The following is a 17,415-nucleotide window of genomic DNA, read 5'->3' on the forward strand; positions in this document are numbered from 1 at the left end:
AGCTGCAAAGTTAGCTGTGAGCTGACGCTGCGCCTCCAGGACCTCTCAGCTACTGTGGTGGTGTTATGTGGGAGATGAACACAGCACACTTCACTAGCTCAAATCAGTGCACAAACAAAAGTGAACATTAAAAATCACTGTTCTGGATCTACTGACTGAACTAAAGGTATTACAAAATTATTCCATGTCCACTAATTCTGTGTACTTACCTTTCAAACAAATAGCTATAACCATTTTATTATTACCATTTTATTATCACTAGACAATTGCAGCCTTAATCCTTCAGCCTGCAAAAATCCCTTCTTAGCCTTTCCTTTTCATGTTTGATTTTGAAAATAGGATTGCCTTTAAAATCAATTACAAACTGTAGATTTAGCAACATCCACAGATAAATCCAATCTGACCCCAGCATGTAATAGTGCAATGACTGAATGTTAGTAGGAATGGAAAGTTGTAAGAGACAAAAATGTTAACTTGTAAAATGATGTATGCTTCTAAACATTTTATTTAAAAATCCAATTTATGTATGTATGTATCCTTCTTAAGCGTCTAGTTTTGGATCTTAAGACTTTTTACAAATGAAAGGGTTGTATTTTTCAGCTCAGATGGTATCCTTATTTTTTTTTTAATAAACACATATAATTACAATGTCTATATTATTAAATGTGTTACCTAAATTTCCTGGTCCTTGATTAATTTTTAAAGATTTTTAGGCCCTACTTTTTCTTTCAGGACTATTTTCTTTTCTTTTTTTTTTTTTGGTGGGTCTTTTCCTTTTTTGGGCCTGTGTTTATCTGCTGTGACTAGTTAGTAATTTTCATACAGTCTACATAACCCCAGCTAACATCTGTGCACACAGAGGGTGAGGGTCTGCACCTGGCCAGCGGTCTCTTTGACCTGTAAATGTGAATTTTAATATTATAATGGACGTAGTTCAGCTATAGGACACATGGACATCAAATATTTCGCCAAGTTAATAAAGTATCCACAGACGTGCATCAACACCTTGATTTACTACATCCTTAAAGTTTGTTAAGTCAAGTTTGTTGAGTCCCAGATGTCCTTAACTATCTGGTCTAATGCCATAAAACATTTTGCTTTACTACATCCAGTTCACTACACCTTAATTTGCTACATCTTACAACTAACAAGATTCAAGCTTTAGCTCCGGGATGCCCTTGACTGACGGATGCTGGCTGCCGGGCTGGATCTCATTTCCCGAGTATTATATGGATCTCACTTCCCGGCCTGAAGGCGTACAGAGCCCTGACACCCCGGAGCATCCCGGCTCCGCGAGCCGCAGGAGCATCCCGGCTCCGCGGGCCGCAGGAGCATCCCGGCTCCGCGGGCCGCAGGAGCATCCCGGCTCCGCGAGCGGCGGGGCCGCGCCGGGCCGGCAGTGACGCGCGGCGCCGTCAGCGCGGCGGAAGCGCGGCCGGGGCGGTAAACAACGGCGTCGGGCGCCGCCGCTTCCATCTTGGGCGAGCCCGAGCCCCGCCGGGACCATGGGCAGCGTCCTGGGCCTCTGCTCCATGGCGAGCTGGGTAAGGTGGGCGCGGGCGGCGCGGGGGTCCCTCCCTGCCTTTCCCTGCCTTTCCCTGCCCTTTCCCTGCCTTTCCCTGCCTTTCCCTGCCTTCCCCCGCCTGCCGCGGGCTCGGGGCCGGCGGTCGCTGCTTCCCCTCCTCGCCTCCCAGCCGGGCCTCGCCCGCCGCCCCCCGCGCCTCTGGCACCCAGGCGGCTGTGGCGCTGCCTCTCGCCTTCTCCTGCAGGCACCCTTCCCGGCCCCTTCCCGGCCCCCTCCCGGCCCCTTCCCGGCCCCCTCCCGGCCCTGTCCGCCCCGAGAGGCCGCGGCCCCGCTCCGCCGGGCAGGGCGCTGTCGCCCCGCGGTCCCTCTCCCGGGATCGCCAGGGATCGCTCGGAGCCTTTCGCCGGCGCTGCGGGAGCCCCGTGCTTAGCCCAGACAGGCCGGCCTGTCGAGCTGCTGGCGCCGCTTAGTCCGCGTTGCTGTGCGGGAGGGGTCGCGGTGTCCGCTGCAGTCACCTCTGCCCGAATCCCTTAGGAGTCTGATCAAATGCTTTGAACTCCAGCGTTTCTTTCAGGATAATCAAAACCCGCACGTTTCCCTGATTCTGATATTTGTATTTTATTTCTCTTTCTTACGGCTTTGTCTTGAGCAGCTCCACCCTTTGTAGCATCTTTGTCTCGCCGAGCCATCCTTTGCTCGCGGCACAGTAATCCGTGGTGATGTGTCACCACGTCAGGTGATTTTTGTTAATGGGAAGCAGTAGATTGAGATGGCATTAAGGCTCTTGGCACGATGCAGGAAAGCGAAGAAGTTGGTAGAGTCTTCAACTGAGGCATTGCTGTGTTATCCATAAGTGATACATCTTTCTGTGTCTAGTCTGTATTGACACAATCAAGTGGTTTGTTTTACATGTTTGCTGTGAGAATGTCAGTGGGATTCTGAAAATCTGAATTTTTCACACTGAAAATTTTTCATACCATGCATGAATTAAATTACCTATTATAAAAGCATTCATACGCACACTTCTAGTGATATAACAGAACCTCGCATTTATCCAAGCTCCTATTTTTGTGATACCTGAATGTATGGGTTTTGGTTCCTCTAATACAGAGTGACCTTTAATTAAGAGAGATGATCTGTAATCCTTAATGTCATGTACAAATTATATGAAATTATCATAGAATTGGAAAATCTGCATAAATTAACTTCCAGGCTGATATGCCTGTAAATAATCAACTAGAACACTGATAATACCATTTTAACTAATTACTGTCAGGGTTCATTTTGGTCTCATTAACATTTTAAATACTACTTAATGGTTTAGCCAGTTAGGCTTGAATTACTAACTGGATATAGTCAACAGTATTATTTTTAATTACTGTTAAATACTTCATGACATTGTGACTATAGGCTTTAATTCGAATACTTGAGTTAATATATACTGTGTTTCCAAGTAAACAGCCTTTCTGACAACTGGTTGGTGTTTGTTGTGTTTGAAGAACTCCTGTCTACTTGCTCTTGATTGTTTGTTTCTCTACAGAGAAATTCAGCCTGTTAGATAAAATTATTTGCATGAGATCATAATCTTAAATCAGATTTACTGTGAGTAGCTAGCTCCTGTCCCTTCCTTTGAAGTGCCCAAACAAATCAGGCTGGGTAGTTTTTGTTAGTATTATTTTTCTCTTTCCCCTGATGGCTTTAAAGGGCTCATTTCTTTCCACATTTAAAACCACAGCTAATCAGCACTTAAAAGCTATGCAGCAGTTCTGAAAAGGAAGTGGACTCTGTGCCTGCTGGTCCCTAGGGATGTGTCAGTAGGAACTGTCCTTGTGGCTCTGAGAAGGACGCTCGCAGTGAGGATGAGCCCCTGGCCCAGCTGTGGTGCAGGTGGCACTGGGGACGCTGCTGCCAGCGGTGCTCCTGCGCAGGGCACGTCTTGTGTGTGCTGTGCAGAGCTGCTCTGCTGGAGGCCCCGGTCAGGCCTTGTGCCATGCTTGTGTCCTCTGGGCTTTTGTGCTGTGTTACTGCTGTGTGTTACTGCTCTGCTCTCCTGTGTGCTGACCAGGCAGTGCTTCAGGTTAGCATTTTTAGGAGCAAGGGGAGCCTGTCAGAGATGGAGATGAGGCTAAAGCCATAAGAGCAAAGCCATCTCACCAAAAGTCTTTTGCTTCTGACAGCCTAGATTGATAAGGCAGCACCTAATTTTTTCCTGTTTTCCCTCTGCTGTGTCTTGCCTCTATTGTTCCCTGAAACTGCTGAGCTGTTTTTCTCTTTCAATATTCTCTCTCAAGGCAAAGATCTTGATTAATTCAGTGTCTGTAAGCTTAAGAGTAGGGATGATGTAGCTAAACCCTGACTAGGCCCATCAGGGGCTTAGTGTTTTTGCAAATATTTAATTCAGTGTATAATCATTTAGTCATTACTCCAGTAGGGAGATTATGTTTAATATTAAAAACTTGTTCTGTGTTCATGAGGGGCAGTAAAATTTGTCCTTCCATGATTTTGTGGGGTTTTCTCTCTCCTTCTCTCTCCTTCATTATACATCTTGTTACGTGTTCCTTATGCAATTTCCACTGCCCTGGGGAACAAAGTGACTCCTTTAGCAGGCATGAATTAACTTGTATGCCCTGCTGGCTGCTCCCAGAATAGGTGTGTGGGTTTGTCTTTTCTTGTTTTGCCTTAGGAAACACCATTGAGCTGGTTATTTTTCCTCAAAAATGTAAAGGGATATGACTTGGTGGGTAAGTAAAGTTTCTGGAAGGCAATAGATTTTATTCAGTCTGAGTAACTTTTGTCTAAGCTTCCTTATGGAAACAAATGAAAAAGTACTTGTGGAGTAACTTTTTGTCTGCATATGTGACTAAGCTGAGTCACACTGGGGAGTTAAGCTTTGATGTCCATGGTAGTGTCTTGCTGTGTGTACTACTGAAATTTTTTGTTGGAGGTTTACTTTAAATTTAGGAAGAAAGTGGCACAAAATCACTTTGTCTCCTGTGCTGGTAAGCTGAATTCCATGGGCTGAATGTTCCTTGGTCCCTGTTCTTTTTGAAGTCTGTAGCAAGTAGTTTTGCTGATAGTAGAATACTATTTTGTTGGAATGGTATGTATTTTAATCTCTTTTGCCAAAGAAAGAGAGAATTGGACTGTAACATGATTCCTAGTGTAAGTAGCTAGCTTGTATAAATACTGTCATGTATCAACAGGTGTCTCTTGTTCAGAGATGGATGTGCATGAGCAGTTTAGGGGCAAAACATTTTAAAAGCTGGTGTTGGTGCTCAGACACTCCATTGAGGTGTATGGCATCTCTTGAGGCACATTTTTTCCCAGTGAGGTGGAGACAATCATCTTCATTTAAGTTACTGCAAGTCTTTCCTGTCTGTAGAAGCATTTGTGCTTCTGCTTCCATTGAGGCAAGGAGCAAGTTGCTTGAATTATTTAGGTATTTAACAAACAGTGTAACACTGGGATTCCTTGCAGAAATGAATTTTCCTAACAGGTGCTCCTGTCCCCATGTTTTCTGCAGCAGATGAGCCTGGTTATATATTCTATTCTGCCAAACTCAACCTTTTATTTTACAGTATGTTTAGAAATGTTAATTCAGACAGAATTAGTTCAAGAAAATAATTGTTTGAACAGAGCACTGAGATATTTTTCACTGGAAAGATTATTTGTGTATGTAGGAAAGTGTAAGACAGTAGTACTATAAAATTCTGATTTATTTGGAGATAATATTTGCCATACATTTCCTGCTTATGAAGCATGGATGTCCCTAGTGTAGTTGCTTGCAGTCCTAGAGCAGCCTCAAAGGTCCACCTACTCCATCTCTCCATCTTTTATGGAAAAGGGGTCCTGAGTGGGATGATCTGGTACCCTGTCCAGTTGCATCTTGAACACTGCCAGTGATGTAGACTCTACCATATCCTTAGGGAGGTTGTTGCAATGATTGGTTGATCTCAGTCTAATAATTTCTAAGTTGGATATTTTCTGTATTATATTGAGATTAAACCTCCTATAATCAATGTCTTCATATTATTTGTGCTGTACTGAGTGGAGGAAAAGGTAAAAAGGGGCAGTATAATAACTTTCACACCCTGAAATTCTTATAATGAGAATCTGCCTAGTTCAGTGGTTTAGCAAGACAAATGTAATGGTGAAGTTTGCTAATTTAAAGATGATTCTCTAGTGCAGTGGAGTGAAAATTGTTGGCTCCTTGAGAAGGAATACATGTGCCAAAAAGAATACAGGGAAGTTATTTAAAAGACAAAGTTGGTGGGTCCAGTGTGTGTCTGGTTAAAACTGTAAGAATGATATAATCAGCCTTTTCCTGAAGGCTTCTCAGGAGGCTGCCAACGATGTTGTGGCAATCTGTCTGCTTTTCTCGGCAGCCCCTGGGGCTTTTCCGGTGGGCTGCTGGCATTTTTGGTTGTCATATGACTAAACTGCTGAGAGCTCTATCTGGCACATGCCTGTCATACTGGGTGATTGGCATATCCTGGTCATGTGGCCTTGTAACTCCTCCTGTCCTTAGGTGACTGACTGTCTCTCATGCAGTGATGGACACCTGTGGCTTTTGTCCCATGGTGGAAGTGTCCCTGGATGTGTGCTGAGGGAGAAGCTGGGTTTTAACCCTGTTCTGTATCTTTTTTGTGTCAGAGATAGCATGGTTTGTTGTAGTTCAGAGAAATGCAGTGATCACAATTTTGATTGTGCCTTTCCTCCTTAGGCAAGGTCCCACAAGTAAACATTAGCCATTCTTTTACTTCCCAAATTGTCACTCAGCACATGGCAGGGAATTGTTCCCTGCTTCCCAACCCTTTCCTGTTGAAATAGCTCCCTTTCTTCCCACAATTTTCTCTGTGAGAATTAAATACAGGTAAATTTGTCCTGTTTGTTTTTTTTCCCCTTGTAGTATTACGACTATACAACATTCCCATCCACTTTTGCTGTTGATATTTGGTGTCAATAACACATGTACTGCATATTTGCTCTGTTCTTACTGTTTGTAACTTTTACATTGCATAAGTTAATTTTGCAGAATTATGTGGTATGTGACTACCTGCTAATATGAAATAGTTTGCAACCTAAGATTTAGGCTCAATCTCCTGTTTTTTTGTGTTTTGGAAATATTTATGGCCCCAGTGAGGTTTATCCCAACTGTGCAAGGTTCTGAGAGTGTACCTACATGACAGTTGTGCTGTGGTGTGTTGGTTTATTCTCTGCAGCTGTGGAAGGGAGGATGTAGCTGCTAACAAAAGAATATCCTTCCATGTAATTTAGCTGAAATAAAATTCAAGAGAAAAAATGAGCCTGAATCCAGTCTTTATTTCTCCTGAATGGCTAAGTGATTACTTCTGGCATAGCACTAATTTCACTGTGCAGTGGCATATCGGGAAGCGCTGTTGTTTGGTGGATCTGTAACATGTTGCAGTGACAGTCTTCACCAGCGGTGGGATGCACAGGAGAGTAATTTTCTATCACATCTGATGATCTGCACAGCCTGATTAAATATTGAAATCTAGTAATCCAAAACTTTTTAAATAATTCATGTTTTGTCTTTTTGTCAGATACCATGCTTGTGTGGAAGTGCCCCATGCCTGCTTTGCCGATGCTGCCCCAGTGGAAACAACTCCACCATAACTCGGCTGATTTATGCCTTCTTTTTGCTTCTTGGCGTGAGCGTTGCCTGTGTGATGCTAATACCAGGCATGGAGGAGCAGCTGAAGAAGGTCAGCATTTATTGCTAGCATTTTTGGTAGGAAAAATGTCATAAATAATAGTAATTGACATCTTGAAAAGCATGGGTTTTATTTGGAAATATATTGTTTTGCTACCAGCTGTGCTTCACAATCACCATTAATTTGTTCCTAAGTCAAATAAAGAAGTTGTGGGAAGATCCCTCTATAGATGAAAAGCACTCTTTTGAATGAAATATTTTTCACTCATCGTAGTAGCATGTTTTCCACCCAGAGAATTAGGAAGTGTTTGTAGGATCTTACAGTTTATTAGCTATATGAAGATGCAATATAAAACTGGAGAGTGGTAATCTGAGTTACAGTAGAGTTTACAGGTTCACTGAGCTTGGGTTGCATATACTTCAGTTCTGTTTTACAGTGTTTATTTTGTTTCAGTAGATAGTAGCTTTGTTTAGGCATGATTTTCATGTCTTTTCCCCTCAAATGATTAATCTGTAAATGTGTATTGTAGGTTGGTATAGTTGCCACATTAGAGCTTCAGGGAGACCCATGTTAGTCACCTAGGAAAGAAAATTATAGCTTTCTGGAGTATGATTTGACTTCTGAAAGATGTTGCTCACGTCCTGGTAGTGACTGGAGAGAATGTTCTCAGTTGTTACATATGGAAATTATGAATACACCTAATTGATGGTGATGGTACTTTTTTGGGAAAGGCTGTTTTAAAGAGATGTAAGCAGCCTGCCACCTCCTAGTATGTCATAAGCCTGATAGTGACTGTCAAAGCAAATATACCAGTTTCCAGATCTTCATCTCTTGATTCAGATCAACAAGGGAAAACTGCATTTCTTTGAGAAGTTTTGAAATTACTAATAATGCCAAAAACCTGGTAATAAGATCCCTGTCCCATTCATGGAAGCATTCAAGGTCAGGTGGGATGGGCAACCTGAGCAACTTTATGTAGTTGAAGATGTCCTTGCCCACGGCTGACAGGTTAGTCTAGGTGAGCTTTAAAGGTCTTCTCCAACCCAAACTATTCTGTGGAAAGATTTATTTTATTTTATTATGCCTATGCAGGACTTTTTTCCCTTGCATGTGTTTGATATTCTAGTTGGACTGTAGCTAATGATGCAGTCCTTCAATATCATATTTTCTCACAGTGTTAATAGTTACATAATGTTAGAATATTAGTGAATTGTGTATTGGAAATTTTTTGATATACATTTACTGACAGGAGGTCTTTTAAAGATGAGTGATGTGTCTTGTATTTATCACAGATTCCTGGATTTTGTGATGGAGGATTGGGAACAAGTATTCCTGGTGTGCAGGGCCATGTGAACTGTGATGTCCTGGTTGGCTACAAGGCCGTGTACCGTGTGTGCTTTGGCATGGCCATGTTCTTCCTTCTCTTCTCCTTGCTGATGATCAAAGTGAAGAGCAGCAATGACCCCAGAGCAGCTGTGCACAATGGGTAAGATGCAGAAATGAGTGCTGAGTTAGTGATTAATTTTTGTTTCATTCCACAGAGATCTTTCCAAGAAATAAAAATATTTAAGAGCCTCATCTGAATTATATTCCTCTTAACTTTGAAGTTTATAAGAACTTGTGTTCCTTTCTGAACATTTTTCTTTTAAATGTTATAGTGGTTACATATATATATTGATATAGATATATAAAATGTATCTTTCGTCTTTCTGCTATCTTTTCAGTTGCCCCTCTGCAAAAAGAAACGAGTTATGTATCTAGTTTCTGAGTTTTCCAGTGGATTTTCATTTGTATTTCATTTTAGCTAGGATTATCAGATTGAAGAATATGGTGGAATTTCAGTTTGTATATTGACACAAGTGGTAGTTTTCATCCAGATCCTGCCTATGTGTAAAGTAGCTCCTTGGACCAAGGAAATGTAAACATTTGTGAGAGGACATGGTGCTGAAAAGCCTAAAACCATTTACGGTGCCTAATCTTGGTGGTCACAGTGATTGCTTAGACTACTGCTTTTTAGAGGTGACTGTATTCAACAGAAGCTATGAACAGCTAAGCCAAAAAATTTTATTTTAGATTCAGTATAGTAGGGTTAAACATGTCTAGCATAAAATGAGAAAAAGCTTCAAATTATTTCTGTAGGGAAAATAATTAAGACTGATCAGAATATTGCTTGGTTTACTTTTGGTTTTTTTAATCTAAAGAGAGTACAGTATTAAGATATGTTAGCAAGAGTAACTCAGTTCAGCCTTTCCCTCCACCCTGCTTTGTTCAGGAGAACATGGTTGTTGCAAGCAAGAAGAAAGTGGTTCAGCTACATTCTGTATCAGAGCTCTGTTGCTTTTCTTGTTTTTTTTTCAGAGAAAGGCACATGGTGATTTTACATGATGAGGAATGCTTTTTAACAAAATTTTTTCTTAAGTGTTTGGGATCTTCTTGATAACCTTACTTGAAGTTGTGCTCTCCAATACAAATTTAGATACTGTTAATGCAACCCTTAGCAGTTTGCTCTTCTTAGCCAATCTAACATCAGCACTAGGATACAGGGAAAAATAATGCTATTTAACTGTTGCTGGTAAAATATATAATAACATTACTTTCAACACTTCTGTAATAACTTGTTGCTTCAATAATATGCGTTATTGAGCTTTATGAAAAGCTTTATGGCTTTTGATTTTTGAAATTGTCTGTATGTTCAGTAATATTTTGCAACGTAATCTTTTTGTCAGTGATTTGAAATATTCAGAACACTAGGTTTCTGCATATATGTGTACTTTTTCATGCTTGCATGCAAGTCCAGTAAAACAATCTAGCACCAATGTTCACCTTCTCTGCTTTTTTAATGGCAGTCGGAGTGGTTTCTTGCCTCAGGTTTATGACCACAACAGAAAAAAATCAATTATAATGTATCTACAAGATAGTTGCTGGCTTGACAGAATGCACAGCAGCTCTAGGTGTTATTTCAGATGACTATTGTTTTCAGTTGTGGAATGGGGTATAGCAGAGACATTTAGAATTAGAGATTAAATATATACATACTTGAACCAATTTCTATTTCTATAATTGAGAATGACATTGATTTAAAAAAGTGGATTTTAAAACTACTTTTAGTGGGGTTTGTATTGCACTGTTAATGTTACAACTTAATTCAATTTTCAGACTGGAAATATCCTATATCCTAGGAAATTAGTCCATTTTGTTCCGTATTCTACATTTCTGTCATCTCACATAGTTCCTCTCCACACAGCTTGAACATGTTCTTCTGGTATCCATCATTTGATTGTAACAGCTAGCAGGAGAGATTAAACTTGTTCAAAGTATGGGAAGAAATGGGAAGGGATAGAAAACTTGAAAAATTGACAAGTGTTTGACATTGTGGTGGTGTGGTACACATCTTTATTTGGTTACATTCAGTCTTGAAGTGCATGTAGATGGCATCATGCCTGTTTTTGGAGCTGCCTGTCACTGGGATCAGAAGAAATAGTCTTTACCTCCTTACAGTTTTGTTGGCATAACAGTTTGAAGTTCTCTATGTGGGGTATATTTATACAGTTAGTATTTGGGGTGAGGTTGGTGTACCTTTGGTGAAGGATACTCCCTTGTATGCTTTCTGGAAACATCTGATGTCTTTTGATGGTCTGTGAATGCATATCTTTTACTGGAAGAAAAATTCTAACGACACTGCCCTGAAGCAAAGTCTTGGAACTTGATTGTGTCTTTTCTGTGCAGGATAAATGATTTGCTTTTATTTTTGAGATAAATCCTCATCAGCTGTAGGCCTAAAGAATCTGAAGTTGGGTGGGAAGGATCCAGACTTTTGTGTATTTCTCTCATGTAGGAAGTGAACTAACACTGGTAGGGAGCTCCAGCGTAATATTTTATGTCGTTGTAGGCAACAATTACAACTTTGATGTTAAAAGTAGGAAGGGATTTTTTGACACTTTTTTCTGATATGCAGACAATCCAACAATATCACTGCTCTGGTTTAAAACATTCTTAGGAAGAAAAAAAGCAGCTTACAATTGGCCTAATTCATAATTCACAAGTAAGAAGGCACCTCTGGAAAACATGTGAAACTCTGTGTCAGTCTAGCACAGTTTAAGCATATTTTTTTGGTGAACATAAATCTTGAGTGGATAAAATTTTTATCCTGCTTCAAATGAAGCAAATTAAGAATGGGCAATTTAAAAAAAAAAACAACTCTTAAAGATGTGTATTTTATATGTGAATTAGACTGGACTTAACAGTTGCCTTATATTTTTTATTTCCCTTTAGATTCTGGTTCTTTAAATTTGCGACGGCACTTGCAATTAGTGTTGGAGCTTTCTTCATACCAGAGGGACCATTTACAACTGGTGAGGGAATATTGTCTTCCTCTGCATCTTTGCATAATCATACTTAGTTTTAAATAAAGTGCATGCTGATGTCATGCAATTTTAATTGCAGCTGTGTAACTGTAGTGCTTCTCTGTGTTTAGGGACAGTACAGTGGGGGGTAAATGACCTATGGTTCTTAACTGGTTTTGTTTTACTTCTCTTCTAGTGTGGTTTTATGTAGGTATGGCTGGAGCATTCTGCTTTATTCTTATTCAGCTGGTCTTGCTTATTGACTTTGCCCATTCTTGGAATGAATCTTGGGTTGAAAAAATGGAGGAAGGAAACTCAAGATGCTGGTATGCAGGTAAGGAGGGACTGTACTACAGTCAAGTTTTAAATTTAATTTAATGTGCATTGTGTTAAATTAGTTACTCACTGAATAGTTCATTTTACCAGTGCAGAAAGAGCTGCTTCATGCATGAGTATAATTTTCTTGGATATGTAGTTCAGCTCATTGATGTCCTTCTGTTGTCAAGTTAAATAAGGAAAGCAGGGAGAGGTGCAGCAGCCTCTGAGTATTAAGATCTGTTCTCTGGGAGCAGGGTATGAGTTTCACACAATCACAGAATGGGTGAGGTTGGAAGGGACCACAGCAGCTCATCTGATCCAGCCTCCCAGCTCAGGCAGGATCACCCTGGAGCACACATGGCACAGGATTGTGTCCAGATAGTTCTTGAGCATCTCCAGTGGGGGAGACTCTAAAATGTCTCTGGGCAATCAATTCCAGAGTGCAGTCACACAAAGTAAAGAAGTTCTCCCTCATGCTTAGGTGGAGCTTTCTGTGCATCATGAAATCAGAGAAGTGGCAACTGCAGCTTTTTGGGTTTTTTTTGTTTTGTTTTGTTTTGTTTTTTGCATTGGTTTTGGGTTTTTTGTTGTTTGTTTGGTTGGTTTTTTTTTAGCCACAGGTTTTGCTAGCCCTTCAGTGCTTATTAAAAAAAGTAACCTGCTAGTGCATGATGTTGAGTAGAATCATCTGAAACAATCGTTTTTTCTGATTTACAGTTAGTCATTCTTTGAAGGTATATGCTGAGTGAGAGGTCAGGGTAGTGAAGGAGAGTAAAGTCATCTCACTGGAGAAATCTTATTTTAATAAAGTGTCTCAGATATGATAATTTAGGTGTTTCAAAAGACAGCATGGCCTGTCTTAATTCAGTGGCCACTTCTCTATTTAGTGTTTTTATTAAAATGTAATTTGGAAATGAGATTTTGTTTTAGCCTCTGTTGGAGAAGTATTTCTTCAGTTTCTTTTTTAAGCTGTTAGCTAGGGAGTGTCCAGTATAACTGTGTTCCTTTATTGTCCTTGCTCTTCCTGGTTGCTGTTGGAACACTGGAGAATCAAGTATAGCTTCAAGATTCCCATGTATTGTTTCTTTTTAATACTTCATAGGCTATTTGAGAACTTCTTTTACATTTCAATGCCCAGAACTTGTTGTATATTGTATCCCACACTTGATAATCATGTAGTATCATTCCAATCATAGTAGTCTTTGTTATTAACCAGTTTAACTGTGGTTTTGTTTCTTTACAGCTCTGCTCTCAGCTACAGCTGTCAACTATCTGCTGTCTCTAGTAGCTATTGTGTTGTTTTATGTTTATTACACTCATCCAGAAGGTTGTTCTGAGAACAAGACATTCATCAGTGTTAATATGCTCCTGTGCATTGGTGCTTCTGTAATGTCAATTCTACCAAGGATTCAGGTATGATTTTAATTCTGTTGCCTCTTGTGTTTTCAAAATATAATTGTGCCTACAACTTTTGTTGCCTAACTTCTCTGCTTTGTGACTCCTTTGTGTAGGAATCTCAGCCAAGATCTGGTTTGCTGCAGTCTTCGGTGATCACAATTTACACAATGTATTTGACTTGGTCAGCCATGACCAATGAGCCAGGTAAGCATAATAGCAGTGTAGAGCTTTTTGGGTAACCCATTCAGTGGTAAATTGTACTTCCAGCTCTTTTGCAAGGCAGCATTAGAACAGGGTAATAGAATGTGCATGTGTTAGGGCTTAGCTACATGTGCTACTAGGAGCCCGCTCTCCTGAGGGATAGGAAGGGATATGCAGCAGTGAGGGAGGGCAGGGTCTGCGTGGCTGATCCAGGCAAGCTCCCCAGAGGGAGAGAGGCAAGCAGAGAGCCACTTCTTCCAGGGTGTGCTCACCTTTTCCTCCCCCCAAAGCCAAACTCCCAGCAGTGATGTAGGAGGTATAAAATAGCAATCTGGCCTTGCCCACACATCTCTGAGTTTCACCCCCTCTGCAACCAGCATACTAAAGTAATGTCTTTTCCCCCTGCTTATATGACATGTAAGCATTTCTGCTCTTTACTGGCAGAACTACAGTATTCTAAAGCTTAGATTTTGCAGATCAGTGCAACTCCCCTGAGGAGTCTAGGAGTTTAATCTCTACCAGGTTTCAGATTTCTTAGGTAACCAAGATGCTACTGATTATATTTTTCCAAACTGAGGATTTATAACAAGTATTAATAAATGTTGTTAATGTTTATTGTGTCTGGAAACAGCTGATTGCCTCTAAAAATAAATAAGTGCAGAAATTCTGATGATTAAAATAAATCACCTGATACCGATTTTAGTAGTTTTAATTGGGCCTCTGGCCCTTTTATCTTAGCTATGAACAATCTTCTGTGCTTCTGTGTCATGGAATATGTGAGTCATCTAATTCAGGCAGTGATTATGGGAAAATAAGATTGTCTACTACTTTCAGCTGTTTCATCAATGTTACCTGTGGATGCTGTGGGTTGGGAACCACTCATAATAAAAAATGGACTTAGTGGTATTATTTTCCAATTCTGGGATGACTCGGGTACCCTGTCTATAGAATATGCTTGTTAAACTTGTTTCCTAGCAGTAGAATATCTGAAGTTTATTATGCAGAAATTTCTGTTTTGTTGTATCTAATTTTGTATGGAATGATGGAATAGTAAAGCAGTTGATGCATATCTTACATAAGTTCAGAATCCTTTTATCTGCATGAAGAGAGAGATTTTTATGCCATATACTGTCATTTCCCTGCTCTAGAGAGATTCAGTAGGCTAAAAATAAATTAAAATTTTACTTCAACATTGTCACAGTCACAAAGTTCCTTTCTATTTCTGTGCATTCAGCATGGAAATGTGTTATTAAAGATTTGTCCTGTTCTTGTCTTATGTAAGTTCTAATGCAATTTCCCTCACAGACAGGCGCTGTAACCCCAGTCTGCTGAGCATCATTGGTTACAACAGCACCACCATTCCAACCCAAGGTCAGGTAGTGCAGTGGTGGGATGCACAAGGGATTGTAGGACTGGTTTTGTTTCTGCTGTGTGTTCTCTATTCAAGGTAAGATTCCTTAAAAAAAATGCATTAATTTGTATCACTTCTTATTGTTGGATACTAAATTTGATTTATTATTTGAGTTATTTATTTGTTAACTCTACTGCATCCTTTTCTGTTATATCTAGCATCCGGACATCCAACAACAGCCAAGTTAACAAGCTGATGCTGACCAGTGATGAGTCAACACTGATAGAGGATGGAATGCCCAGGAGTGATGGCTCCCTTGATGATGGAGATGATGTTCACCGAGCTATAGATAATGAGAGGGATGGAGTTACTTACAGTTACTCCTTCTTCCACTTTATGCTTTTCCTGGCATCACTGTATATCATGATGACACTTACCAACTGGTACAGGTATTTACATTTGATTAGATGTGCTGATAATGAACATACAAGAGGCCATCTCTTGCTGGACAGAGAGGCACAAGTTGCATGCTCTGAAATGCAGGTCTTGAGTGGGCCTTCTTAAGGAAGTGTATCTGAAAACTAGCCAACCTTGTTCACAAGTGCCTGAGGATGGTTCTTGTCATTCACAGAACTGCTGAAATACATCTGCTAAAGTGAACAGGATAAAGTCTTAAATTATATAACAAAAATTAGTAAACACTAGGCCCATGTCTAGTACAGAGAGCTGGAAAAAGGACATGTTATTTCAACAGGTCAAGGGGAAGGTGTTTCTTCCCAACTCCTCCAGTTCTGATGCTTCCCAGTACAAGAGGGACATGGACATACTGGAGAGTCCAGTGAAGAACCACAAAGATATGAAGGGACTGGAGCATATGTGATATGAGGAGAAACTGAGAGAGCTGGGACTGTTCAGCTTGGAGAGGAGAAGGCCCAAAGGGTGTCTCACCACTGTGTATAATCACCTGAAGCAGGTGTGCAAAGAGGATGGAGCCAGGACTTCTCAGTGGTGCCCAGTGACATGGCTAGAGGCAAAAAGCCCATACTGGGACACAGGCGGTTCCCTCTGAATGTAAAGAAACACTTCATTGCTAGGGTGACTGAACACTGGCACAGGTTGCCAGGGGAAGTTGTGGAGCTTCCATTCTTGGAGGTACTTCAGAAGCATCTGGGGTAGCTGGATTTAGGTATCCGTGCTGGAACAGTGGAGCTGGACTAGAGAACCTTCAGTGGTCTCTTCCAAGCACAGCTATTCTCTGACCAGGCTTGGTGGAAGGAAATTATGTTGTCTGATCCTTGAAGAAAATCCTCACAATAAAGTAGTTCTGTGTGTGAACTGTTGTTAACAGCTACATCAGATGTTCTTTAGAATTAAAAAATACAACTTAAGGTGTCTAGTTACTTGGCAAAGAACAGTTTGTATTAAAAAAGCAACACTAAAAGGTACTTCCTTCAGCAATAACTCTTAATAGATAGTCCTGCTGTGAAATTGATTTGTGGCCCTACTTGGGTCCAACATGACATCAAGATTACTGATTTCTCTAGGTGGTGTCCTTTGGCAAGGCAAAATACATTCTTTTTATCTCGTAAGTGCTATCCATTTACTGCCTTTCTGCAGATTTGTTAAAGATTCCTTGCAATTATTTCTGCTTTTTGGCAGTTTCTCATACTGAGTATTTTTTGTGCTGTTGTTGTTTTTCCATCTCCTCTGACACCTACTTAAAAGTGGTGTTCTTGTACAGACTGGTGTGAACTACCTGGGAGAAGGGTCCTTTGTGAATTGAGGATGATCTCCTGTGAAAATAGTGTTGAAGGGTTGCTTAGAATCACAAGTATGTTATATTAAAAAGAATTTGCAAGTTATCTTTTTTCTTTTCCTTGGTTCACAGTCCGGATTCTTCTTATGAGACAATGACCAGCAAGTGGCCATCCGTGTGGGTGAAGATCTCTTCTAGCTGGATTGGCATCGTGCTGTATGTGTGGACTCTGGTGGCTCCGCTGGTTCTCACCAACCGCGACTTCGACTGAGCTGTGCTGCTCTGGAGAGAGGCTGTGTTAGCATCACGTGTCCCTGAAACAAACAGTATTCCGGGTAATAGTGCGGGTGTAAATACACGTGTATGTGCTGTCCAGGTAGTATCCCTGCTTTATCCTGCATGATTACCTTGAATCATGTCTTGCCATTTCAGTAAATGACTTTTTCTAGCTGAGCTCAATGGTAATTGCTGTAATGATGGTTTTCATAGGATTACTCCTAGTTTGAGTGCTTTGGGAGCACAAGATGTAAGATCAAGAGCTTTTGGATGTATGTTTTTTTCCCCTCAATTCTATTAAATGGTTGTAGGAAAAAGTGCAAGCATTAAATTAGGGTAATTAAACAGTGCTGGGTCAGGCTTTGCAAGTGAAGAAGGGTCTGCATTTGATGATCCCTGGTGCCTTGATTCCCAAATAAGCCTTGAGTGTGTTGTTAGACTCAAAGTGGAGCACTTTGGGGTTCACTGGACACATTGAAGCACTTTGACACTACTAGCCTGACCTTTCCCATGCTGAGGACAGCAGTACCATCATCAGCACAGATGTGAGGGGGGAAACTTGCACCTGGAGC

The 17,415-nt window shown here is 40.7% G+C and overlaps 1 protein-coding gene across 1 annotated transcript; it reads left to right on the top strand.

Moving 5' to 3' along the window:
* Positions 1 to 1,411: 1,411 nt before the first annotated feature.
* On the top strand, positions 1,412 to 17,020 carry SERINC1 (serine incorporator 1). Its single transcript, XM_021547129.2, has 10 exons — positions 1,412 to 1,544; positions 7,090 to 7,251; positions 8,493 to 8,686; positions 11,473 to 11,552; positions 11,740 to 11,877; positions 13,105 to 13,274; positions 13,373 to 13,463; positions 14,766 to 14,907; positions 15,030 to 15,260; positions 16,700 to 17,020. The coding sequence occupies exons 1-10, from the start codon at positions 1,506 to 1,508 to the stop codon at positions 16,836 to 16,838; spliced, it is 1,386 nt and encodes a 461-aa protein (XP_021402804.1). The 5' UTR covers positions 1,412 to 1,505; the 3' UTR covers positions 16,839 to 17,020.
* The last annotated feature ends 395 nt before the right edge of the window (positions 17,021 to 17,415 follow it).

The sequence above is a fragment of the Lonchura striata genome, chromosome 3, assembly GCF_046129695.1.
Source record: "Lonchura striata isolate bLonStr1 chromosome 3, bLonStr1.mat, whole genome shotgun sequence".
Classification (NCBI taxonomy): domain Eukaryota; kingdom Metazoa; phylum Chordata; class Aves; order Passeriformes; family Estrildidae; genus Lonchura; species Lonchura striata.

What these genes read in the sequence shown, in the direction of transcription:
- SERINC1 (XM_021547129.2), top strand. Translation starts at nt 1,506, where the DNA reads ATGGGCAGCGTCCTGGGCCTCTGCTCCATGGCGAGCTGG. An exon ending in TCTGCTCCATGGCGAGCTGG is followed by an intron (nt 1,545 to 7,089) that starts GTAAGGTGGGCG and finishes TCTTTTTGTCAG; the next exon opens with ATACCATGCTTGTGTGGAAG. An exon ending in CTGTGTGTTCTCTATTCAAG is followed by an intron (nt 14,908 to 15,029) that starts GTAAGATTCCTT and finishes TGTTATATCTAG; the next exon opens with CATCCGGACATCCAACAACA.